The sequence below is a fragment of the Bufo bufo genome, chromosome 7 (genome assembly GCF_905171765.1).
Source record: "Bufo bufo chromosome 7, aBufBuf1.1, whole genome shotgun sequence".
NCBI lineage: Eukaryota > Metazoa > Chordata > Amphibia > Anura > Bufonidae > Bufo > Bufo bufo.
The window spans coordinates 210,714,892-210,734,541 of record NC_053395.1 but is presented as its reverse complement, the minus strand read 5'-3'; the positions used below and the strand labels follow the sequence as shown (position 1 = coordinate 210,734,541).

At 44.5% G+C, this 19,650-nt stretch overlaps 1 protein-coding gene across 2 annotated transcripts in view; it reads left to right on the top strand.

Annotated features, from left to right (window-relative positions):
* Window positions 1-4,229: 4,229 nt before the first annotated feature.
* Window positions 4,230-19,650, top strand: part of KYNU (kynureninase) — a 114,580-nt gene continuing 99,159 nt past the window's right edge. Inside the window, exons 1-3 of one of the 2 annotated variants that reach the window (XM_040440014.1) lie at window positions 4,230-4,351; window positions 9,829-10,022; window positions 13,607-13,724. In XM_040440014.1, coding sequence (XP_040295948.1) covers window positions 9,854-10,022; window positions 13,607-13,724 — 287 coding nt within the window. In that variant the 5' untranslated portion in view covers window positions 4,230-4,351; window positions 9,829-9,853. Of the gene's footprint in view, window positions 4,352-9,828; window positions 10,023-13,603; window positions 13,725-19,650 lie in introns of both variants that reach the window. The other variant, XM_040440013.1, reaches the window with a different exon arrangement.

Sequence of the window (19,650 nt, the reverse complement as noted above, 5' to 3'; positions counted from 1 at the left end):
AATTCGTTATCTCCAGTCATAATTTTCTTGATTGTGGAAATCGGCAATTGAAAAATTTGCATTACGCAAATTCGCAATCAACACTACTCCTAAAGTCAAAGATATTGCTGCCTTCTCATTGGCCCACAAGCAAGAAGCAAGGAGGGATCATGGGTACTGATTAAAAAAAAATCTTGAATATTCTAAATTACGAATATATATCACTATATTCTAAATATTCGCAAATTCTCAAAGTGCCGATATTCGCAATATAAATTTGCAATTCGAATATCCGTGATCAACGCTATTCTGGAGTATAATTCAAGATGTATCCCAGGATCAGTACAGGATAATGAATGCAATTTATGTACACAGTGACTCCACAACATGTAACTCATTATAAGGTAAGGAATGACAAGTCTTTACAAAGTTACACAAATTATTCTATGAAATAATAGATGTCCTTGTCCTTCTATTGCGAGTACAAGTAGTTTTATCTCTCAAGAGCCGTCAAGAAATGTATGGTGGCCGTCACAGGAAGGGTTAACGCACAGCCCCCATTTTGTGCTGAGTGGCCCTTGTCCCTGTATTGCTGTACAGCCTAATTCAAAACCTCTTCATCACGGGAGACAGGTAAACACTTTGGGCAGCTCAGAGCATAAAATGTTCTGATAGCATTATTGCCTTTGTAGCTTAAGGTGGAGAGCTGAACTAGACCCAGGGTATTACAATTAAAATAAAAGTGCACACATTTTGCCTTAATGCTATATGAGAGCTGCTGCAGCAATCCCTCAGACAGCCGTTAGTGCTTCCATTGCTGTGGGAATCACATAATTTCTACAATTCTGCCTTATTCTGTGGGAATAATTGGGCAACCTCCCCCTGTTGTAATTGAGCAGATTTTCAAACCTAACGACAAACATAATGTTTGGGAGAATTGCTAAGAATGTTCTCTCCTGTGGACACATGTGTCATTTTCTCCGTCTTTAACTATTTTCGAGCAAATACAGAATTTTGCTTTGTTTTTTTAAATTATATCTGTACATACACTGATAATATTAAAACAGGTGAAGTAAATAACATTATCTCCTAACATTCAGTTCTTTAAGGCTACTTTCACACTTGCGGTAGCAGGGTCCGGCAGGCTGTTCCGGCGGGGGAACAGCCTGCCAGATCTGTGCTAACGCTACCCCACCGTTCCGCCGGAAGTCCACTCCGGCCCCATTCACTATAATGGGCTAGTATTAGCACGGATCCGGCAGGCTGTTCCCCCACCGGAACAGGTTTCCGGACTCTGCTACCGCAAGTGTAAAAGTAGCCTAAGTTGATGTCTTGGAAGCAACTGTGTACCTCCAATGTAGGCAGATCATACAACCGCTATGGGACCATTGGGGGTAGGGGGCCCAGAATGGATGAAAATCCTTGCTCCCTAAATACAGTTAATACAATGGATCTCCCTCGTCTTGGGTCCCTGACTTGAGCTCAGGCCCCATCTTTTTCACGGATGAAGTTAGCAGATAGATGGAACATATAAATAAACGAGCGACTGGCTTTATCCCAAATTAAGGAGCTTATAGGTGAGCCCTATAAAACCCTAAGAGCTCTCCCTGACTGCTATGCACATGCAAGGGTCTGTATGGTAGACAATTGCATGCCCACGTACCTAATACTGTGTGACACCTGAAAACCTTATAATAGTGTAGGGACACAACCACCGGCTCCCTGCACTTAATACGGACGGAGTCAGGGTCACCTAGAATCAAGCCAGAAAGGAAACACAATAAAGTAAATGACTTATCTGAACAAACAGCAGAAGCAGCCTCCAGCAGTGAACACCTCATCCAGGAAGTAGTATAAACCGCAAAGTGAGGCAGGATTATAAAGGAAGACAATTAGTCTAAATAAGTGACACCTGGCAGAAGGAAAGGAGATGAGAAAGTGAAACCAAAACAAAGAATATCATACAAGAAGTAGAGAAGAACGTCTGCCAGATCTTCTCACAGAACTGGCAGTGACAATCTTCCAGCTCCACACTCACGCTTCCCCAACCTCTGTGGTCTGGCGTCTCCCCCCCACCCACACGCACGCACCCAGAGTATCAGTGGCTCCATTTAGTCTACCCCTAAGAGCTCTGTTTCCCTGCTATGCACTGGTCTTGCAATCGGCCTTAGCAGTGCTAGCAGAGCCTGCTGCTGATAGGCTGGCCTAGCGGCCAGAGAAACTTTACTGAGCCATGCTGCAGGACTTCATTCCTACCTGGCCTGCCCTGCCAGCAAGCATGCACGGTCAGTGACCAGAAGACCGCAGCATCCCCAGTGAGAGTGACTCCAGTCTCCAGCACTGTGTGAAGATCTGCCACAGGTACAGCGATTGTCCAGTGCAGTAAGTCAGCAGAAGACAAGAAAGTTTATGGGTTGAGGGCTTGAGATCTGGGGCTTGGGAGGAGGCTATGGGACTGGGAAAGTGTAACAATATACAGCAGCAGCAGACACAGTCCATGGGGGGAATGGAAGTGGCACACTATGTAATAAGAAGTAGCAGACACCGTTCATGGGGGGGTATTTCAGTTGCACACTATATAATAAGCTGTAGTAGGCACAATTCATGGAGGGCATATGGCAGTGGTGCATTATGTATAAAGCTGCAAGAAGCAGTAACAGGCATATTTAATGGGGGTATGCCAGTGGCGCTATAGAATAAGCAGCAGGCACAGTTCATGGGGCAGCATATGGCAGTGGCGCACTATATATTAGGCATCAGTCACAAGCACAGTTTAAGGAGGGTATAAACAGTGGCACCCTAATTAATAAATAGTAGCAGGAGCAGTTATTATGAAAAGTATGACAATAGTGCACTATATATAGCAAGCAGCAGGCACAGTTCATGGGGGGTATGCAATGGCACACTATGTAACAAGCAGCAGCAGGCACAGTTCGTGAGGCTTATGGCATTAGAGTACAATTATATTAGCAGCAGGCAGCAGTAGTAGACACAGTTCATGGGGTGGATGTCAGTAGCACACAATATAATAAGAAGCAACAGGCACAGTTCTGCGTATAACAGTAGCACACTATTTATTAGGCAGCAAAAAGCAGTAGCAGACACTCTTCATGGGGAGTACAGCAGTGCGCACCATATAATAAGCAGCAGGCAGCAGTAACAGGCACAGTTCATGGAGGGTATGACAACGGCACACTATATAATAAGAAATAGCAGGCACAGTTAATGGGTGGGATGGCAAGGGTGCATTATATAATAAGTGGCAGCAGGCACAGTTCATAGGGGTGTATGGCACACAAAAAAAAAATCACGGAAAAAAGATACAAAACATCCTGCACGATATGATAGTAAAATATGCGGATGTATGGCACACTATTTAATATTCAGAAGCAGGCACAGTTCATCGGGACATAAGGAACACTATATAATATGCAGCAGGCACAGTTCACAGGGCAGGGAAGGGGCCATGGATGGAGCAACAAGAAGCAGGAGGGGCTAGGGATGGGGACCCAATTCAAATTCTTGCTATAGGGCCAATTGATTTCTATGTACACCCCTAGATGGAAGCGGGAAAATAGACAAGCATAAGGATTTGAACAACTTGGACAAGTAGTAAGTTAAGATGGCTAGACAACTGGGTGTATCTTCAAAATGTCAGGTACTGAAGTGTGTGCATCCACATGCATATCCTATGGCTGAGCAGTGGTAAATACAGGCTGGCCTTCAAGACCTGTGATGGGTCAGAATATGGCCATCAGGACCACTGATAGGTCTGAATCCTGACATCAGGACAAATGATGGGTCAGGATTCATCCATCAGGACCAGAGCCAGTTCAGAATCTGGCCATCAGGACCAACGACAGGTTGGGATCCAGACATTAGGGTGAGTGGAAGATCAGGATCTGGACATCAAAACCAGTGATACAATGTAGTTCAGGATTCAGCCATTAGGTCCATAAGAAATAGATCATAATAACAGAACATAGTTTTTCCTTGTTATACCAGGCCATAGTGTGATTGGCAGCTGGATGACCCATCAGGGATATTACCATGTGCTCCAACCCAGTTGATTCCCAGTTATTAGGAAGCCGTTGGTCACAGTACATCAGCCCATGGAGGTTTTCTTGTCACACAAAGATCTGTGTGTTAAACCTGTGCAGAAAAACCTGTTGACAAACTACCAGCTTTCCGTGTGCTTTTCCTGTATTTGCATTTAGCGACCTTTGATATCACACAGGTATTTGCTGACAAAGCAATTGTGATTTAAAGAGCCAACAAAGGATATGTCAGCGGAAAGGGACAGAAAGAGATGACTGGTAATTCTGTGTTGTGACTTTAGTTACCCTCCCGATTTTCCTTAACCAAGAGTAAGGTAAGTGCAGACTCGTGTTCTTGTGTGCAGACTTGTGCATTCACATCACCGCTTAGCTTTCTGTTCTTCTGATCCATCAGAAGAAGAGAGAGAGAAAAAAAAAAAAACTGGATCCTTTATAAAAAAAAAGTGTTGCATCAGTTATGCATAGGATTGCATAGAATCCGTTTTTTTTTACAGGATCAAGTAAAAAAAAACGGATCCGGTTGCATCAGTTATTATCCATTTAAGACATTTCCGTCTGAGATCAGTTTTTTTATAGCTGGAAACAAAAGTACTGCATGCAGTTTTTTCCCTTGTGAAAAACGGATCTCAGACGGAAATGGCTCAAACAGATGACAACTGATACAACAGGATCCGTTTTTTACTGGATCCTGTTTTTTTTTTCCCCTCCTTCTCTTCTTCTGATGGATCAAAAGAACGGAAAGCTAAACGCTGATGGGAATTCACCCTAAGGCTACTTTCACACTAGTATTTTAGTTTTCCGGTATTAAGATCTGTCATTGGGTCTCAATAACAGGAAAAAACGCTTCCGTTTTGTCCCCATTCATTGTCAATGGGGACAAAATGTAACTGAACAGAATGGAATGCTCCAAAATGCATTCCGTTCTCATCCTGGAGAGCAAACCTCAGCATGCTGCAGTTTGCTTTCCGTCGTGGGGTGCGGAGCAAGTCGGATCCGTCATGACCCACAATGCAAGTCAATAGGGATGGATCTGTTTTCTCTGCCACAATAGAAAACAGATCCGTCCCCATTGACTTTCAATGGAGCTCATGACAGATCCGTCTTGGCAATGTTAAAGATAATACAACCGGTTCCGTTCATAACGGATCCAGATGTTTGTATTATCAGTAATGGAAGCATTTTTGCTGAACCCTGCCGGATCCAGCAAAAACCTTAGTGTGAAAGTAGCCCGAGTTGTTAGAGTGTTTATACAAACTTTACTGTTACTTAGGGTGCATTCACACGTCAGTATTTTTACCTTTCCAGATAAACGTTCCTGTTTTTTGCGGATCCGAAAATCTGGATGACATGAGGATGCTTTTAGCATGTCATCCGATTTTTTGACGGATCCATTGACTAGAATGGGATGACGGAACGCAAAATCGGACAAATAGTAGGACAGGGTATATTTTTTTCCAGGATCCGAATAACGGAACCCACGGAACGGAATCACGGAATCGGAGAGCACCATGAGTGCTCTCCGATTATTTGCGGATTCCATTGAAAATGAATGGATCCGCATAACGTTCCGTTTTTAATCGGAACGGATGCGGAACACCAAAACGGACGTGTGAATGGACCCTTAGGCCTCCTGCACACGGCTGTTTTTTTCCCCCGTTTACTGGCCGTTTTTTGCGTTCCGTATACGGTCCGTATACGGAACCATTCATTTCAATGGTTCCGCAAAAAAAACGGAATGTACTCCGTATGCATTCCGTTTCCGTATTTCAGTTTTTCCGTTCCGTTTTAACATAGAACATGTCCTATTATTGCCCGCAAATCACGTTCCGTGGCTCCATTCAAGTCAATGGGTCCGCAAAAAAACGGAACACATACGGAAATGCATCCGTATGTCTTCCGTTTCCGTTCCGTTTTTTGCTGAACCATCTATTGAAAATGTTATGCCCAGCCCAATTTTATCTATGTAATTACTGTATACTGTATATGCCGTACGGAAAAACGGAATGGAAAAACGGAACAAAAACGGAAACACAACGGAAACAAAAAACGGAACAACGGATCCGTGAAAAACGGACCGCAAAACACTGAAAAAGCCATACGGTCGTGTGCAATAGGCCTTAGTATGAGTGTATTCAACAGAGAAGTATTCTATTTACAATGACTAGAACATCTACTACTGGATACTGTTATCAAAGTATGTGATTATTAGTGATCATATTCGAATTCGCGATATTTCACTAATATTTAGTAGAATATTCGCCGAATATTCGCAAATTCGAATATTCGTTATATTCTACGATTTTTTTTACTCAAAAAATTGACAAGGCAATAATCGCGTTATATGCGAATTTTCGTAATGAAAATTTTTATCGCACATTTTTTAATGGCCGAGCAAAAACATGTTTTTTTTTTGTGTTTTTTTTGGAGGTGTGGTCCTAAACTTTTGATCAGCTGAAAAACAGACTGTTTCAGTTTAATCGTTATTTTCAATTAATTGAATGCTCAAAACATGTTTTGTCTCACTCTCATTTCTTCTTGTTGCATGTTGAAGCTCTACTTGGAACCTTGTTAAGATCCAACAATGTAAAATATGATTTTTTGCCATTTTTCAAGTGGTCTTAAACTTTTGATCAGGACTGTATATACAACATTTTTTATTTATTTTTTTGTTTATGTAGTATATGCTTGAGGGAGTGGCACCTTCAAGTGTGAATGAGCTCCTACTTTATCTTGGGAGTAGCATTCCTTTGCACTTTTGCCCTTCCTATCTCATAGAGCGCCTTGATTAGGTGGTACATATAGGTGTGCCTGCTCCTCCTCCCATTGGTTTCTTGATGCACATGGAGGTGACTAGGAGCAGCACACCATATGTGTGGGGTCTTTGCTCCTGAATATAGAAGCCCAATGGCTTAGGTAGGACCGCCTGACCTGAGACCACCTTGGCGCTTGGTAGGCGGGCACAGATGTGTTTTGATGAAAATATATTGGCTAAGGGTCTCAGATATTATCATATCAGAGTGAGGGCTTTGTCCACATATAATGCTTGCATCTACTTTACTAAGCGCATTATTATCTTATTTCTGTGATTTTCTTCAATAATATGGCCAGGGACATTCGCACATTTATATATCATACCGTGCAGGATGTTTTTATCTTAGTTTTTTCAGTTTTTTTTATACAAAATTGCACCCTGCATAATGAGAAGATTTAAAAGGAATGTGTCTGCAGAAAATGACCGATTGTTTAAAGCATGTTTTGTATTTTTAGATCATTTTGGTGATGTTAGGCTGCTTTAACATTAGCGTTTTTTGCGGATCCGTCATGGATCTTCAAAAACGCTTCCGTTACCATAATACAACCGCATGCATCCGCCATGAACTGATCCGGTTGTATTATGTCTTCTATAGCCATGACGGATCCGTCATGAACACCGTTGAAAGTCAATGGGGGACGGATCTGTTTTCTATTGTGTCAGAGAAAGCGGATCCGTCCCCATTGACTTACATTGTGTGACAGGACGGTTTAGTCTTGCTCTGCACCACATGGCGGACCAAAAAACCGCTGCTTGCAGCGTTATTCTGTCCACGATGGGAGCGCAACCAAACGGAACGGAATGCATATTGGTGCACTCCGTTTCGTTCAGTTCACCTTTGTCCCTATTGACAATGAATGGGGACAAAACTGAAGTGTTTTCTTCCTCTATTGAGATCCTATGACGGATCTCAATAGCGGAATTGAAAACGTTAATGTGAAAGTAGGATTTTTTTTAATTGTCCATATCAACAAGGGCGTAGCTATAGAGGAATTAGCTGCTTTGGGGCCTGAAAGATTTTTTGTCAGGTCCCTCTCAACAGTATTATACAATGACATTATATACAGTTTATAGAGGGGCATGACATATATTATATACGTGTAGGAAACGGACAGAGTGGCTGCCAGGACTCGTCTGAGAGGGCGATCCAGACTAGGATAGGAGTGGGGGGTTGAAAAGAAGTTGCTGGGGGGCGGGAGGACCTGTTTTAAAAAATTTGCTGTGGGGCTCAGTCATTTCTAGTTACACCACTGCATATCTATATTTAAACAAAATCCTTCAGTTTTTGCCCTGGCCACTAAGCCTAATAGTAGGCGCAAGTTCTTGGTCTGTACAGATCACTTTACTGCAGTTACCTGCTTATCCGCCATTCTAATCCTGCTTGTAATGATATCACCTCTGTGTATAGATGAGACCATATCCACCATTCACAATAGGTAATTGTCAAATCTTGTCAATTCCGACCTTGTACAATGATATCTGCACAGAGAACGCCTAGGAGACTCTCCTATAGAAGTCAATGAGGTCCCCTCCTGACCATTGTGTCTATGGACCATGAGCCGTAAATCAATTTTCTTAATGCTTTCTAAATGCTGTTAAAAACAACTCAGGCAAGATGCCCGACCCCCCTCCCATAATCATGTGCAGGAAATATAATGAAAAAGTCTGCAATCAAAAAATAAAAACAGATTAGAAAAAAAAAAAGCATGTGTGTTGCTATCTGACTTTAACTTAAAGGGTTTCTATCACCTCGTTTTGTCATATTTAACTGTCAGACACTAGCGATCCGCTAGTGTCTGCTCTACCAAACAATGCTATTATAATACCTTTGTGTGCAGCCGTTTGCCTAAAAAACGAACTTTTATTGATATGCTAATGAGCCTCTAGGTGCTATGGGGGCGTCTTTTCAGCACCTAGAGCAGGGGTCAGCAACCTCCGGCACTCCAGCTGTTGCAAAACTACAATTCCCAGCATGCTCCATTCATTTCTGTGAGAGTTCTGAGAAGAGCAGAGGAAGTATGCATGCTGGGAGTTGTAGTTTTACAACATCTGGAGTGCCGGAGGTTGCCTACCCCTGACCTAGAGGCTTGGTCTACTCACATTGTATGCCGCCCCGCTCGTCCGTTAAGCCCGCGCATCTCCTCTTGAATGCCATCCTCCATCTGAGCCAGCGGGGGAGTTCTCGCGCCTGCGCCGTGCGCGTCTGTATTCGGCGCAGGCGCAGTGAATGTCTGACCGCTGCCTTCACAGACATTTCGGTCATCGCGCAGGCGCAGTGGAGATGTCTGTGCAGAAAGCGGACAGACATTCACTGCGCCTGCGCTGAATACAGACGTGCACGGCGCAGGCGCGAGAATTCGAAAGGCCCCCTGCAACACAAAATGTGGGCCATAATGCACAAGCACAGTCCGTGGGGCAGCCGCAGCGGATCGCGGACCCATTCACTTTAATAGGTCCGCGATCCGACCATTCCGCAAAAAGATAGGACATGTTCTATCTTTTTTTGCGGAACGGAAGTACGGGACGAAACCCCACGGAAGCACTCTGTAGTGCTTCCGTAGGGTTCCGTTCTGTGCTTCCGTTCCGCACCATTCCGCATCTCCGGATTTGCGGACCCCTTCAAGTGAATGGGTACTCATCCGTGATGCGGAATGCCCACGGAACGGCGCCCGTGTATTGCGGATGCGCAAATGCTGTCCGCAATACGGCAACGGGAAGCTTGCGTTCGTGTGCAGGGGGCCTAAGGCGTTTCAGATATTTCCCCTGCAGTAGATTAACTAAGGCCAACAGAATTGTCACACTGGTATATAAAGATAGGTGCCAAGGGAAGACCCTTCCCCAGTTTTGTGACCTAATAGACCATACGGATTGGAGACCCCTTTAAGTAAAAGTAATTTCTATGTACCGTATCTCACTTTGAGATAGTATACTTGCTGTATTTGATTTATTGAGTGCAACGTTGGTGTTTCTGTCATTCAGGTCAGATTTGCAGAGCTCCATCATCATGAATACATCGAATGATATGTCACCTGTAACAAGGTTAGAAAGCATAGCGTCTCAGCTGGGATGCAGCGTGCTGGATGAGGACCTCGCTCTCTACTTAGACAATGAAGATGAATTGAAGCACCTCAGACAATGCTTTCATATTCCAAAGATTAAGGATTTGCCAACAAGTAAGACACATTGTTATGTTGCTGGAGCCTTTGGCTTCGCTTCTGCATATTTTTATTAACGAGGTGAAATGTAATATAAAAGAAGAGCCTCTAGACAAAAAAATTATTTCAGCTAAACAAAATGTAGCTGAGCCACCAGCAAGAATGGTAAATGTCCCTGGCCCTTCAAGATGGGATTGGGAAACTTGCCCTCGTAATAAAGTAAGGACAGGCCAAGACTACCTTCAGTATTGATCTATTGCATCTGAAATGGAAATAGTTTACAAATAGTCTTGATTAAAGATCTGCTACAGTTAATTGTATGAATGTAGCTACCAATCTGTCTCCATGGTTACAGACTACAAACAAACCCCATGTAGTCTGATCATTTTGCCACTTCTCAGGTTACAGAGGTTATGGAGTGATTTATATTGATGACCTCTCTTTCAGCATCAGCGGTGTAGCCCTGATTATGAGGCAGTGCTAGAATGTATACACAATTTTACTGCCAATTTGTATGTTACATCTTACTGATACTTTTGTTGTAGAGGTATAACTTAGTGGTTAATTTTTAATAAAACTGCTTCATCCAGGGTTTAGGGTTGTGTAGCGATTTATATGGATGACCTATCCTTGGGATAGGTCATCAATATCTGATCAGCGGGGACCAGGACACTTGCCGATCAGCTGTTTGATGAGGAGTCTTTACACTACGTGTTGTTTCCTGTGAAGCGGCGGAGTGGTGTAATGACAAGAACTCTCTCCATTCGAGTGAACGGAGGGAGTACTCGTCATTAGACTGCACTTCCGAGATGAACAGGAAGCAGCGCTCGCATGGAATGCCACCTCTTCTACAAACAGCTCATCGGCGGGGGTCCCGGTCCCTGCCGATCTGATATTGATGACCTATCCATATAAATCGCTACACAACACTAAACCTTGCCCTGGATGAAGCATTTTTATTAAAAATTAACCACTAAGCGGCCATTAACCCAGTTATACCTCTACAACAAAAGTATCATTAACATGTAACATGCAAATTAGCAGTAAAATTGTGTATACATTCTAGCACTGCCTAATAATCGGGGTTACACCGCTGATGCTGAAAGTCATGCTTCCTTCACTTCAGGGGGCATCATTATGATTATTATACATAAAAATGTGTCAGATCACTTTTAGTCTATGGTTAAAAATGCCACCTGCCAATATAATACAGATCGGACAGTCAGTGTGCTTCTTATACCGTTGTAGTATCCGCCTGTAGTATAAGCTCCCAGTGCCTACCTGAACCGCAACTCTCTGACTTGATAAAGACCAAAAGAGTCCCCTTTGCATTAAGATGGGCAATTGGTACTGGAAATGCAGAGAATTTATAGAAAACACATTTACTATTCTACAGGAAAGAGTCAACAACCAGCTGTTGACAGATCTGGTAGTCCTATGGCTTATCTTTGTACATAAGCCTTAAAGGGGTTCTGCACTTTGTTTTAACTGATGATCTATCCTCTGGATAGATCATCAGCATCTGATCAGCGGGGGTCCGACACCTGGGACCCCCGCCGATCAGCTGTTTGAGAAGTCAGCGGCGCTATAGCAGCGCCGCTGCCTTCTCACAGTTTACCGCTGGCCCAGTGACGTCATGACTAGTATCAACTAGCGTGGGTGGGGCTAAGCTCTGTTCACTTGAATGGAGCTTAGCCCCGCCCACGCTAGTTGATACTAGTAGTGACGTCACCTGGCCAGCGGTAAACAGTGAGAAGGCCGCGGCGCTGCTGGAGCGCCGCTGCCTTCTCAAACAGCTGATCGGCGGGGGGTCCCGGGTGTCGGACCCCGCCGATCAGATGCTGATGATCTATCCAGAGGATAGATCATCAGTTAAAACAAAGTGCAGAACCCCTTTAAGTCCTAACCATGGCAAGAGGTCATCCTCTATGTCTAGAGGAAAGAAGAGATCACCATCAACATAGACGAACATTCTTTACTGTAAGAGCTGTAAGACTATGGAGCTCTCTGAGCAGGTTGTGATGGTTGATTCATTGTACATGTTCAATAAGAGCCTGCATGTCTTTTTAGAATGTAAAACTATCGTAGGTTATGGGTGATTTCTGGTGATGGGGAGTTGATTCAGAGATTTATTCCGATTGCCAGATTTGGAGTTGAGAAGGAATTTTTCTCTCTGGAGCAATTTACATCCTTCTCATAGGGTTTTTGCCTTCCTTTGGATCAACACAGTAGGATTCTAGGTTGAAACTGATGGACTTGTATCTTTTTTCAACCTTACAGTATCAACTATGTAATGGTAAAGGAAAACGATGACTAGGCCCTTTGTTAGCACTTTTGAGTGTCAATGAAATTGTATAGAAGTTCTAAAGAGATTCCTTTGTCGTGAAGGTTTCCAGCTGTGGACCCACTTTCTGTTCTGAGATGGATATACTTTGTGTTCACTAATCACTACTAGAGATGAGCGAATTGATTCATGCAAATTAATTCAATCTTCAAACAGACTTTTTGATCAGTGATCGAGCACTGCTAGAGAGGCTCCAGACTCCCCTTGATTGACAGGACCGGACATCTCACCTGGCCCCCGGCATTCTTGCACCTGTGCTGTTTCTCTATATAGCAGCTCAAGCACAGAGGCTCTGCTGCTGCCACCAGGTACCCAAAACTGTAGCAGCGCATGCACAGTCGACATCTGTACTGCTCCGGTAGCAGCAGCAGAGCTTCTGTGCTTGTGCTGCTCTTCAGGGCCAACAGTAAAGGAGTGGGATTGACAGGGTCAGGCAAGACATCTGGCCTTGTCGATTAGAGATGAGCGAATTTCTTCAAAATTCTATGAGGCTGTTTCGCCGAATTTTGAAGAAATTACTTCATCACAAAGCGCATCTTTTTGGAAGTAGCGTGTGCAATGACAGAAGAAAAATGAAATTATGCTTACCGCCTCTGTTTGCTCACGACGGGTCTCGCGCGGCCCGATATGACGTTGTCACGCCGGGCCAGCGTGGTGACGTAATACATCACCACGCACAGGATTTTAGCAGAGATCTTCAATCAAGATGGCAGCAGCCATTTTACACTATTTCAGGAAATTCAAGGAAACTAGTCTTCGCTCAACTTTAATGTCAATCAAGGTGGAGCCTCCTGAGCAGTGGGGCAAACCCCTCGCTGCTCAAGAAGTATTTTTAATGACCGTATCAATTTGTAAAAGTTGATTCGCTCATCTCTATGCATTATCTTAACTACCCAATATCGTTTGAGCTGTTTGAGAGCAACTGACCTTGGGCGAGGGCCCTCTGCTGTCTGTCGGCCTCGAATTTAAAAATCTAATTTGTCGTGGGTTATTAAGAGGAGTCTGTGATTATAATACAGTAACTAAGCTACACAGTAATTCAAATAATACTACAGCCTTGATATCTCTGCAACTAGCCTTCTTGTTGATGGTTTCCATGTCGCAACAATAGTAAAAATGAGCAAAGTGACACAAATGCTAACAAAGATGCATTAAAATTCTACTTCTGGACTGATGTATGTCCTAAATAATATGGAGTGGTATGAAAGACTCTCCGTTATTACTGCTCGTTTATGGTTCTCTACATTTATTCCAGCAGATAAATCTCTTGTTAATGAAGAAGAGGAGTGTATATATTTTTGTGGGAATTCTCTTGGGCTTTTACCAAAAAAGGTTAAACCCTATCTTGATGAAGAGCTGGACAAGTGGGCAAAGATGTACGTATTGATTTTGTATAACATTTTTGAGTAATACTTCATTTGTATTGATTACTGTAAAACAATTTTTTGCATTATATTCACTATTTTTACACTTTTGAAAGAGGATAACATGAACAGAATATTTTAAGGGTATTTTATGTATATTATTATATCCTACTCTAAGTGTCAGCAATCTCCAGCACTCAAGCTGCTGTGAAATTACAACTCCCAGCATGCTCCATTCACTTCTATGGGAATTCCATGAACAGCCAAATACGTTTACATGCTGGGAGTAGTTTCACAATAGCTGGGGCTATCGTAGGTTGCTGACCTCTGCTCTCTCTCTCTATTCAATGTTAGTTCTCATGCATGTGCTCCATATTATGGATCCATATTCAGGCCCAGTTTTTGATAGCACATCATTTTTAGACAGGTTTTTAACAGAATTTCAACTTGTGGTATCTGCATACCATCACATTGATTCAAGATGATACTAATATTTAAAACCTGTACCAGATAGATAGATGATAGATAGATAGATAGATAGATAGATAGAGGGCCGGACACAGGCAGCAAAGGGCCCCTGTGCAAAGGATGTATCTGCCCCCCCCCCCCCTCCCAAACCACAAATACAAATATAAACATATATGTGCAAATAAAAAACACCTTGTGAATATGTTTACAATATGTGTGTATATATAAATAACACCAGTCGGCTCCCACCAGTCTTCTATATGATACAGTCCCATGTAAATAACCTATCTTCCTTACAGTCTTCTATACATGCAGTCCCATGTAAATAACTTCACTCCTCTCCCTTCAGTCTTCTATACCATGCAGTACCATCTAAATAACACCAGTCCTCTCTCTCCAGTCCAATGTGTACACCTTCTCTTCCTTACAGTTCTCTATAGCATACAGTCCCATGTAAATAACTTAAATCCTCTCCTTCACCCCCTCCAACACATTGTCCCATATAAATAACATCACTCCTTACCCTCCAGTCTTCTAAAATATCCAGTCCCATGTAAATAACACCAGTCATCTCCCTCCAATCTTCTATAACATACAGTCCTATGTAAAAAACATATCTATCTTATAGTCTTCTATAACATACAGTCCTATGTAACTGACACCCCTCCCCTCCCTTCAGCCACTCTAACATGCAGTCCCAGTTAAATAACATATTTCCCTCCCACTAAGCAGGGAGGAAGTATAATGGGGAGAACCACATCTCCCAGCATTTCTCTGACACTTACATTCATTCCATGGCAGGCATTACAGGTCTCCACTGCTGAGCGCTGTCTCTTTCTGAACTGGTCACATGACGGTGACCTCATCACAGGTCCTTCCTCCACTTCCACTGCTGAAAATATCACATGACTATGATGTCATCGAAGGTCCTTCAGCTATGGAGTGTAGACACCAACAGGCAGCAGATTCGCAGTAAGTGCTAATCAGGCCCCCTCCATCCCCCCCAAAAAACTCTGCCCCCTCCCAACATCCACCCCAAGGTGCCCAGGTTACCCTGTTGGCAGAGGTAGGGAATGAAAAATATGATAAGATAAAAAAAATAAACTCCTCTGCTGGCACTGGGATGGGCCCCCTCTCTTGCTGGGCCCCTGTGCAGTTGAACCAGCTGCACAGGCGGTATGTCCACCCCTGGATAGATAGATAGATATAGACATACAGTATATTTAAAGTTAATCTTGCAATCGTGTTTTTAGGACAACGTGTAATAATTAATGAGCGAAGTTATCAAAAATTCGATTCGGCTGCTTCGCCAAAGTTTACAAAGAAATTTGATTTCCTTACAAATTACTTTATCACAAATCACATTCATTGTATGTAGTGGGTGCAATGACTGTGAATGGCGATCATGTCATTGAATCCCTCAGATGCCACGTTCAATGCTGATCACTGCATCTGACAGTCACATTGAGGTCTTTAAGGGGTTAATCAGGGGTTAAAAACAAAAAATACATACTTACCTCATCCATTTACTTAGCGGAGAGGCCATTGTGGTCATCTTGCTTGAAGAAAACGCACCAAATCTTACACGGTCTGACGAGATGACGTCATCATGCTGGCCAGAAGCCCAGCCAGCGCGATGACGTAGTGACTAGGGATGAGCGAACCCGAACTGTATAGTTCGGGTTCGTACCGAATTTTGGGGTGTCCGTGACACGGACCTGAACCCGAACATTTTCGTAAAAGTCCGGGTTCGGTGTTCGGCGCTTTCTTGGCGCTTTTTGAAAGGCTGCAAAGCAGCCAATCAACAAGCGTCATACTACTTGCCCCAAGAGGCCATCACAGCCTTGCCTACTATTGGCATGGCTGTGATTGGCCAGTGCAGCATGTGACCCAGCCTCTATATAAGCTTGGGTCACGTAGCGCTGCACGTCACTCTGCTGATACAAGTGTAGGGAGAGGTTGCTGCTGCAACGTTAGGGCGAGATTAGGCAGTGATTAACTCCTCCAAAAGACTTCATTCAGTGATCGATCTACAGCTGTGGATCATTGAACTGCTGCTATTCAATTGCTCACTGTTTTTAGGCTGCCCAGGGCGTTTTTCAGTCACTTTTTTCTGGGGTGATCGGCGGCCATTTTGTGGCTTGTGGTGCGCCAGCACAAGCTGCCACCAAGTGCATTTAACCATCAATAGTGTGGTTATTTTTTGGCTATATCCTACATCAGGGTCAAGCTGTCATCAAGTGCATTTAACCATCAATAGTGTGGTTATTTTTTGGCCCTATACTACATCAGGGGCAAGCTGAGCCTGTCACCAAGTGCATTTAACCATCAATAGTGTGGTTGTTTTTTGGCTATATCCTACATATGGGGCAAGCTGTCACACCAAGTGCATTTAACCATCAATAGTGTGGTTATTTTTTGGCTATATCCTACATTTGGGGCTTGGCTGTGCTTGATATTTTATTGAGGGGTGAAATACAATTGCCAAAATAGCAGTACCCTAAATCTGGTGTTTCAGCTGTGGCCAGCCAATTGTAATACTGTCTGCTGTCTGGCAAAGGATATATTTTTGTTCAGGGTTGAAATACAATTCCCAATTTTGCAATTCTCTCAATTAGTGGTTTCTGCTGTATCAGGCCTACTTAAAATCTATCCCTAAAAGGGTATAATAGATTCAAGGTGCTGATAGGGTAATTCTCAATAACTTCACACACACGCTACTGTGCAGATCCAAGTCTAATTCTGTCCGTAAACGTATACCTGTCACCCAGTGCCTAAATAATAGGCCTCAAATTTATATTCATCCAAATCTGTCATTATTGCTTTAGCTGGTCAAGTTATTTAGTGTCCGTCAAAGCACAGTTTTTGTTCTGGGTTGAAATACAATTCCCAATTTTGCAATTCTCTAAATTAGTGGTTTCTGCTGTATCAGGCCTACTTTAAATCTATCCCTAAAAGGGTATATTAGATTCAAGGTGCTGATAGGGTAATTCTCAATAACTTCACACACACGCTACAGTGCAGATCCAAGTCTAATTCTGTCCGTAAACGTATACCTGTCACCCAGCGCCTAAATAATAGGCCTCAAATTTATATTCAGCTAAATCTGTCATTACTGCTGTGCCTGTATTAGTGTAATACGGTACCTAAATAGATAACACTATCTGGCTAGGTGTCTGTAAAAAAAAAAAAGGCCTGAATTTGAATTCAATACATTGGGCCAAATAATATTTTTCTTATTGTGGTGAACGGTAACAATGAGGAAAACATCTAGTAAGGGACGCGGACATGGTCGTGGTGGTGTTAGTGGACCCTCTGGTGCTGGGATAGGACGTGGCCGTTCTGCCACAGCCACACGTCCTAGTGAACCAACTACCTCAGGTCCCAGTAGCCAGCAGAATTTACAGTGATATTTTGTGGGGCCCAATGCCGTTCTAAGGATGGTAAGGCCTGAGCAGGTACAGGCATTAGTCAATTGGGTGGCCGACAGTGGATCCAGCACGTTCACATTATCTCCCACCCAGTCTTCTGCAGAAAGCGCACAGATGGCGCATGAAAACCAAGCCCATCAGTCTGTCACATCACCCCCATGCATATCAGGGAAACTGTCTGAGCCTCAAGTTATGCAGCAGTCTCTTATGCTGTTTGAAGACTCTGCTGGCAGGGTTTCCCAAGGGCATCCACCTAGCCCTTCCCCAGGGGTGGAAGAGATAGAATGCACTAACGCACAACCACATATGTTTTCCTGATGATGAGGACATGGGAATACCACCTCAGCACGTCTCTGATGACGAAACACAGGTGCCAACTGCTGCGTCTTTCTGCAGTGTGCAGACTGAACAGGAGGTCAGGGGTCAAGACTGGGTGGAAGACGATGCAGGGGACGATGAGGTCCTAGACCCTACATGGAATGAAGGTCGTGCCACTGACTTTCACAGTTCGGAGGAAGAGGCAGTGGTGAGACCGAGCCAACAGCTTAGCAAAAGAGGGAGCAGTGGGCAAAGGCAGAACACCCGCCGCCAAGAGACTCCGCCTGCTACTGACCGCCGCCATCTGGGACCGAGCACCCCAAAGGCAGCTTCAAGGAGTTCCCTGGCATGGCACTTCTTCAAACAATGTGCTGACGACAAGACCCGAGTGTTTTGCACGCTGTGCCATCAGAGCCTGAAGCGAGGCATTAACGTTCTGAACCTTAGCACAACCTGCATGACCAGGCACCTGCATGCAAAGCATGAACTGCAGTGGAGTAAACACCATAAAAACAAGGAAGTCATTCAGGCTCCCCCTGCTACCTCTTCTGCTGCTGCCGCCTCGGCCTCTTCTGCTGCTGCCGCCTCGGCCTCTTCCTCCGCCTCTGGAGGAACGTTGGCACCTGCCGCCCATCTCACAAACATTTGAGAGAAAGCGTAAATTCCCACCTAGCCACCCTCGATCCCTGGCCCTGAATGCCAGCATTTCTAAACTACTGGCTTATGAAATGCTGTCATTTAGGCTGGTGGACACCAGACAGCTTCAAACAGCTCATGTCGCTTGCTGTCCCACAGTATGTTGTTCCCAGCCGCCACTACTTCTCCAAGAGAGCCGTGCCTTCCCTGCACAACCAAGTATCCGATAAAATCAAGTGTGCACTGCGCAACGCCATCTGTGGCAAGGTCCACCTAACCACAGATACGTGGACCAGTAAGCACGGCCAGGGATGCTATATCTCCCTAACTGCACACTGGGTAAATGTAGTGGCGGCTGGGCCCCAGGCGGAGAGCTGTTTGGCGCACGTCCTTCCGCCGCCAAGGATCGCAGGGCAACATTCTTTGCCTCCTGTCTCCTCCTCCTACTCAGCTTCCTCCTCCTCTTCTTCCACCTGCTCATCCAGTCAGCCACACACCTTCACCACCAACTTCAGCACAGCCCGGGGTAAACGTCAGCAGGCCATTCTGAAACTCATATGTTTGGGGGACAGGCCCCACACCGCACAGGAGTTGTGGCGGGGTATAGAACAACAGACCGACGAGTGGTTGCTGCCGGTGAGCCTCAAGCCCGGCCTGGTGGTGTGCAATAATTGGCGAAATCTCGTTGCAGCTCTGGGACTAGCCGATTTGACGCACATCCCTTGCCTGGCGCATGTGCTGAATTTGGTGGTGCAGAAGTTCATTCGCAACTACCCCGACATGTCAGAGCTGCTGCATAAAGTGCGGGCCGTCTGTTCGCACTTCCGGCGTTCACATCCTGCCGCTGCTCGCCTGTCTGCGCTACAGCGTAACTTCGGCCTTCCCGGTCACCGCCTCATATGCGACGTGCCTACCAGGTGGAACTCCACCTTGCACATGCTGGACAGACTGTGCGAGCAGCAGCAGGCCATAGTGGAGTTTCAGCTGCAGCACGCACGGGTCAGTAGCACTGCGGATCAGCCCCACTTCACCACCAATGACTGGGCCTCCATGCGAGACCTGTGTGCCCTGTTGCGCTGTTTCGA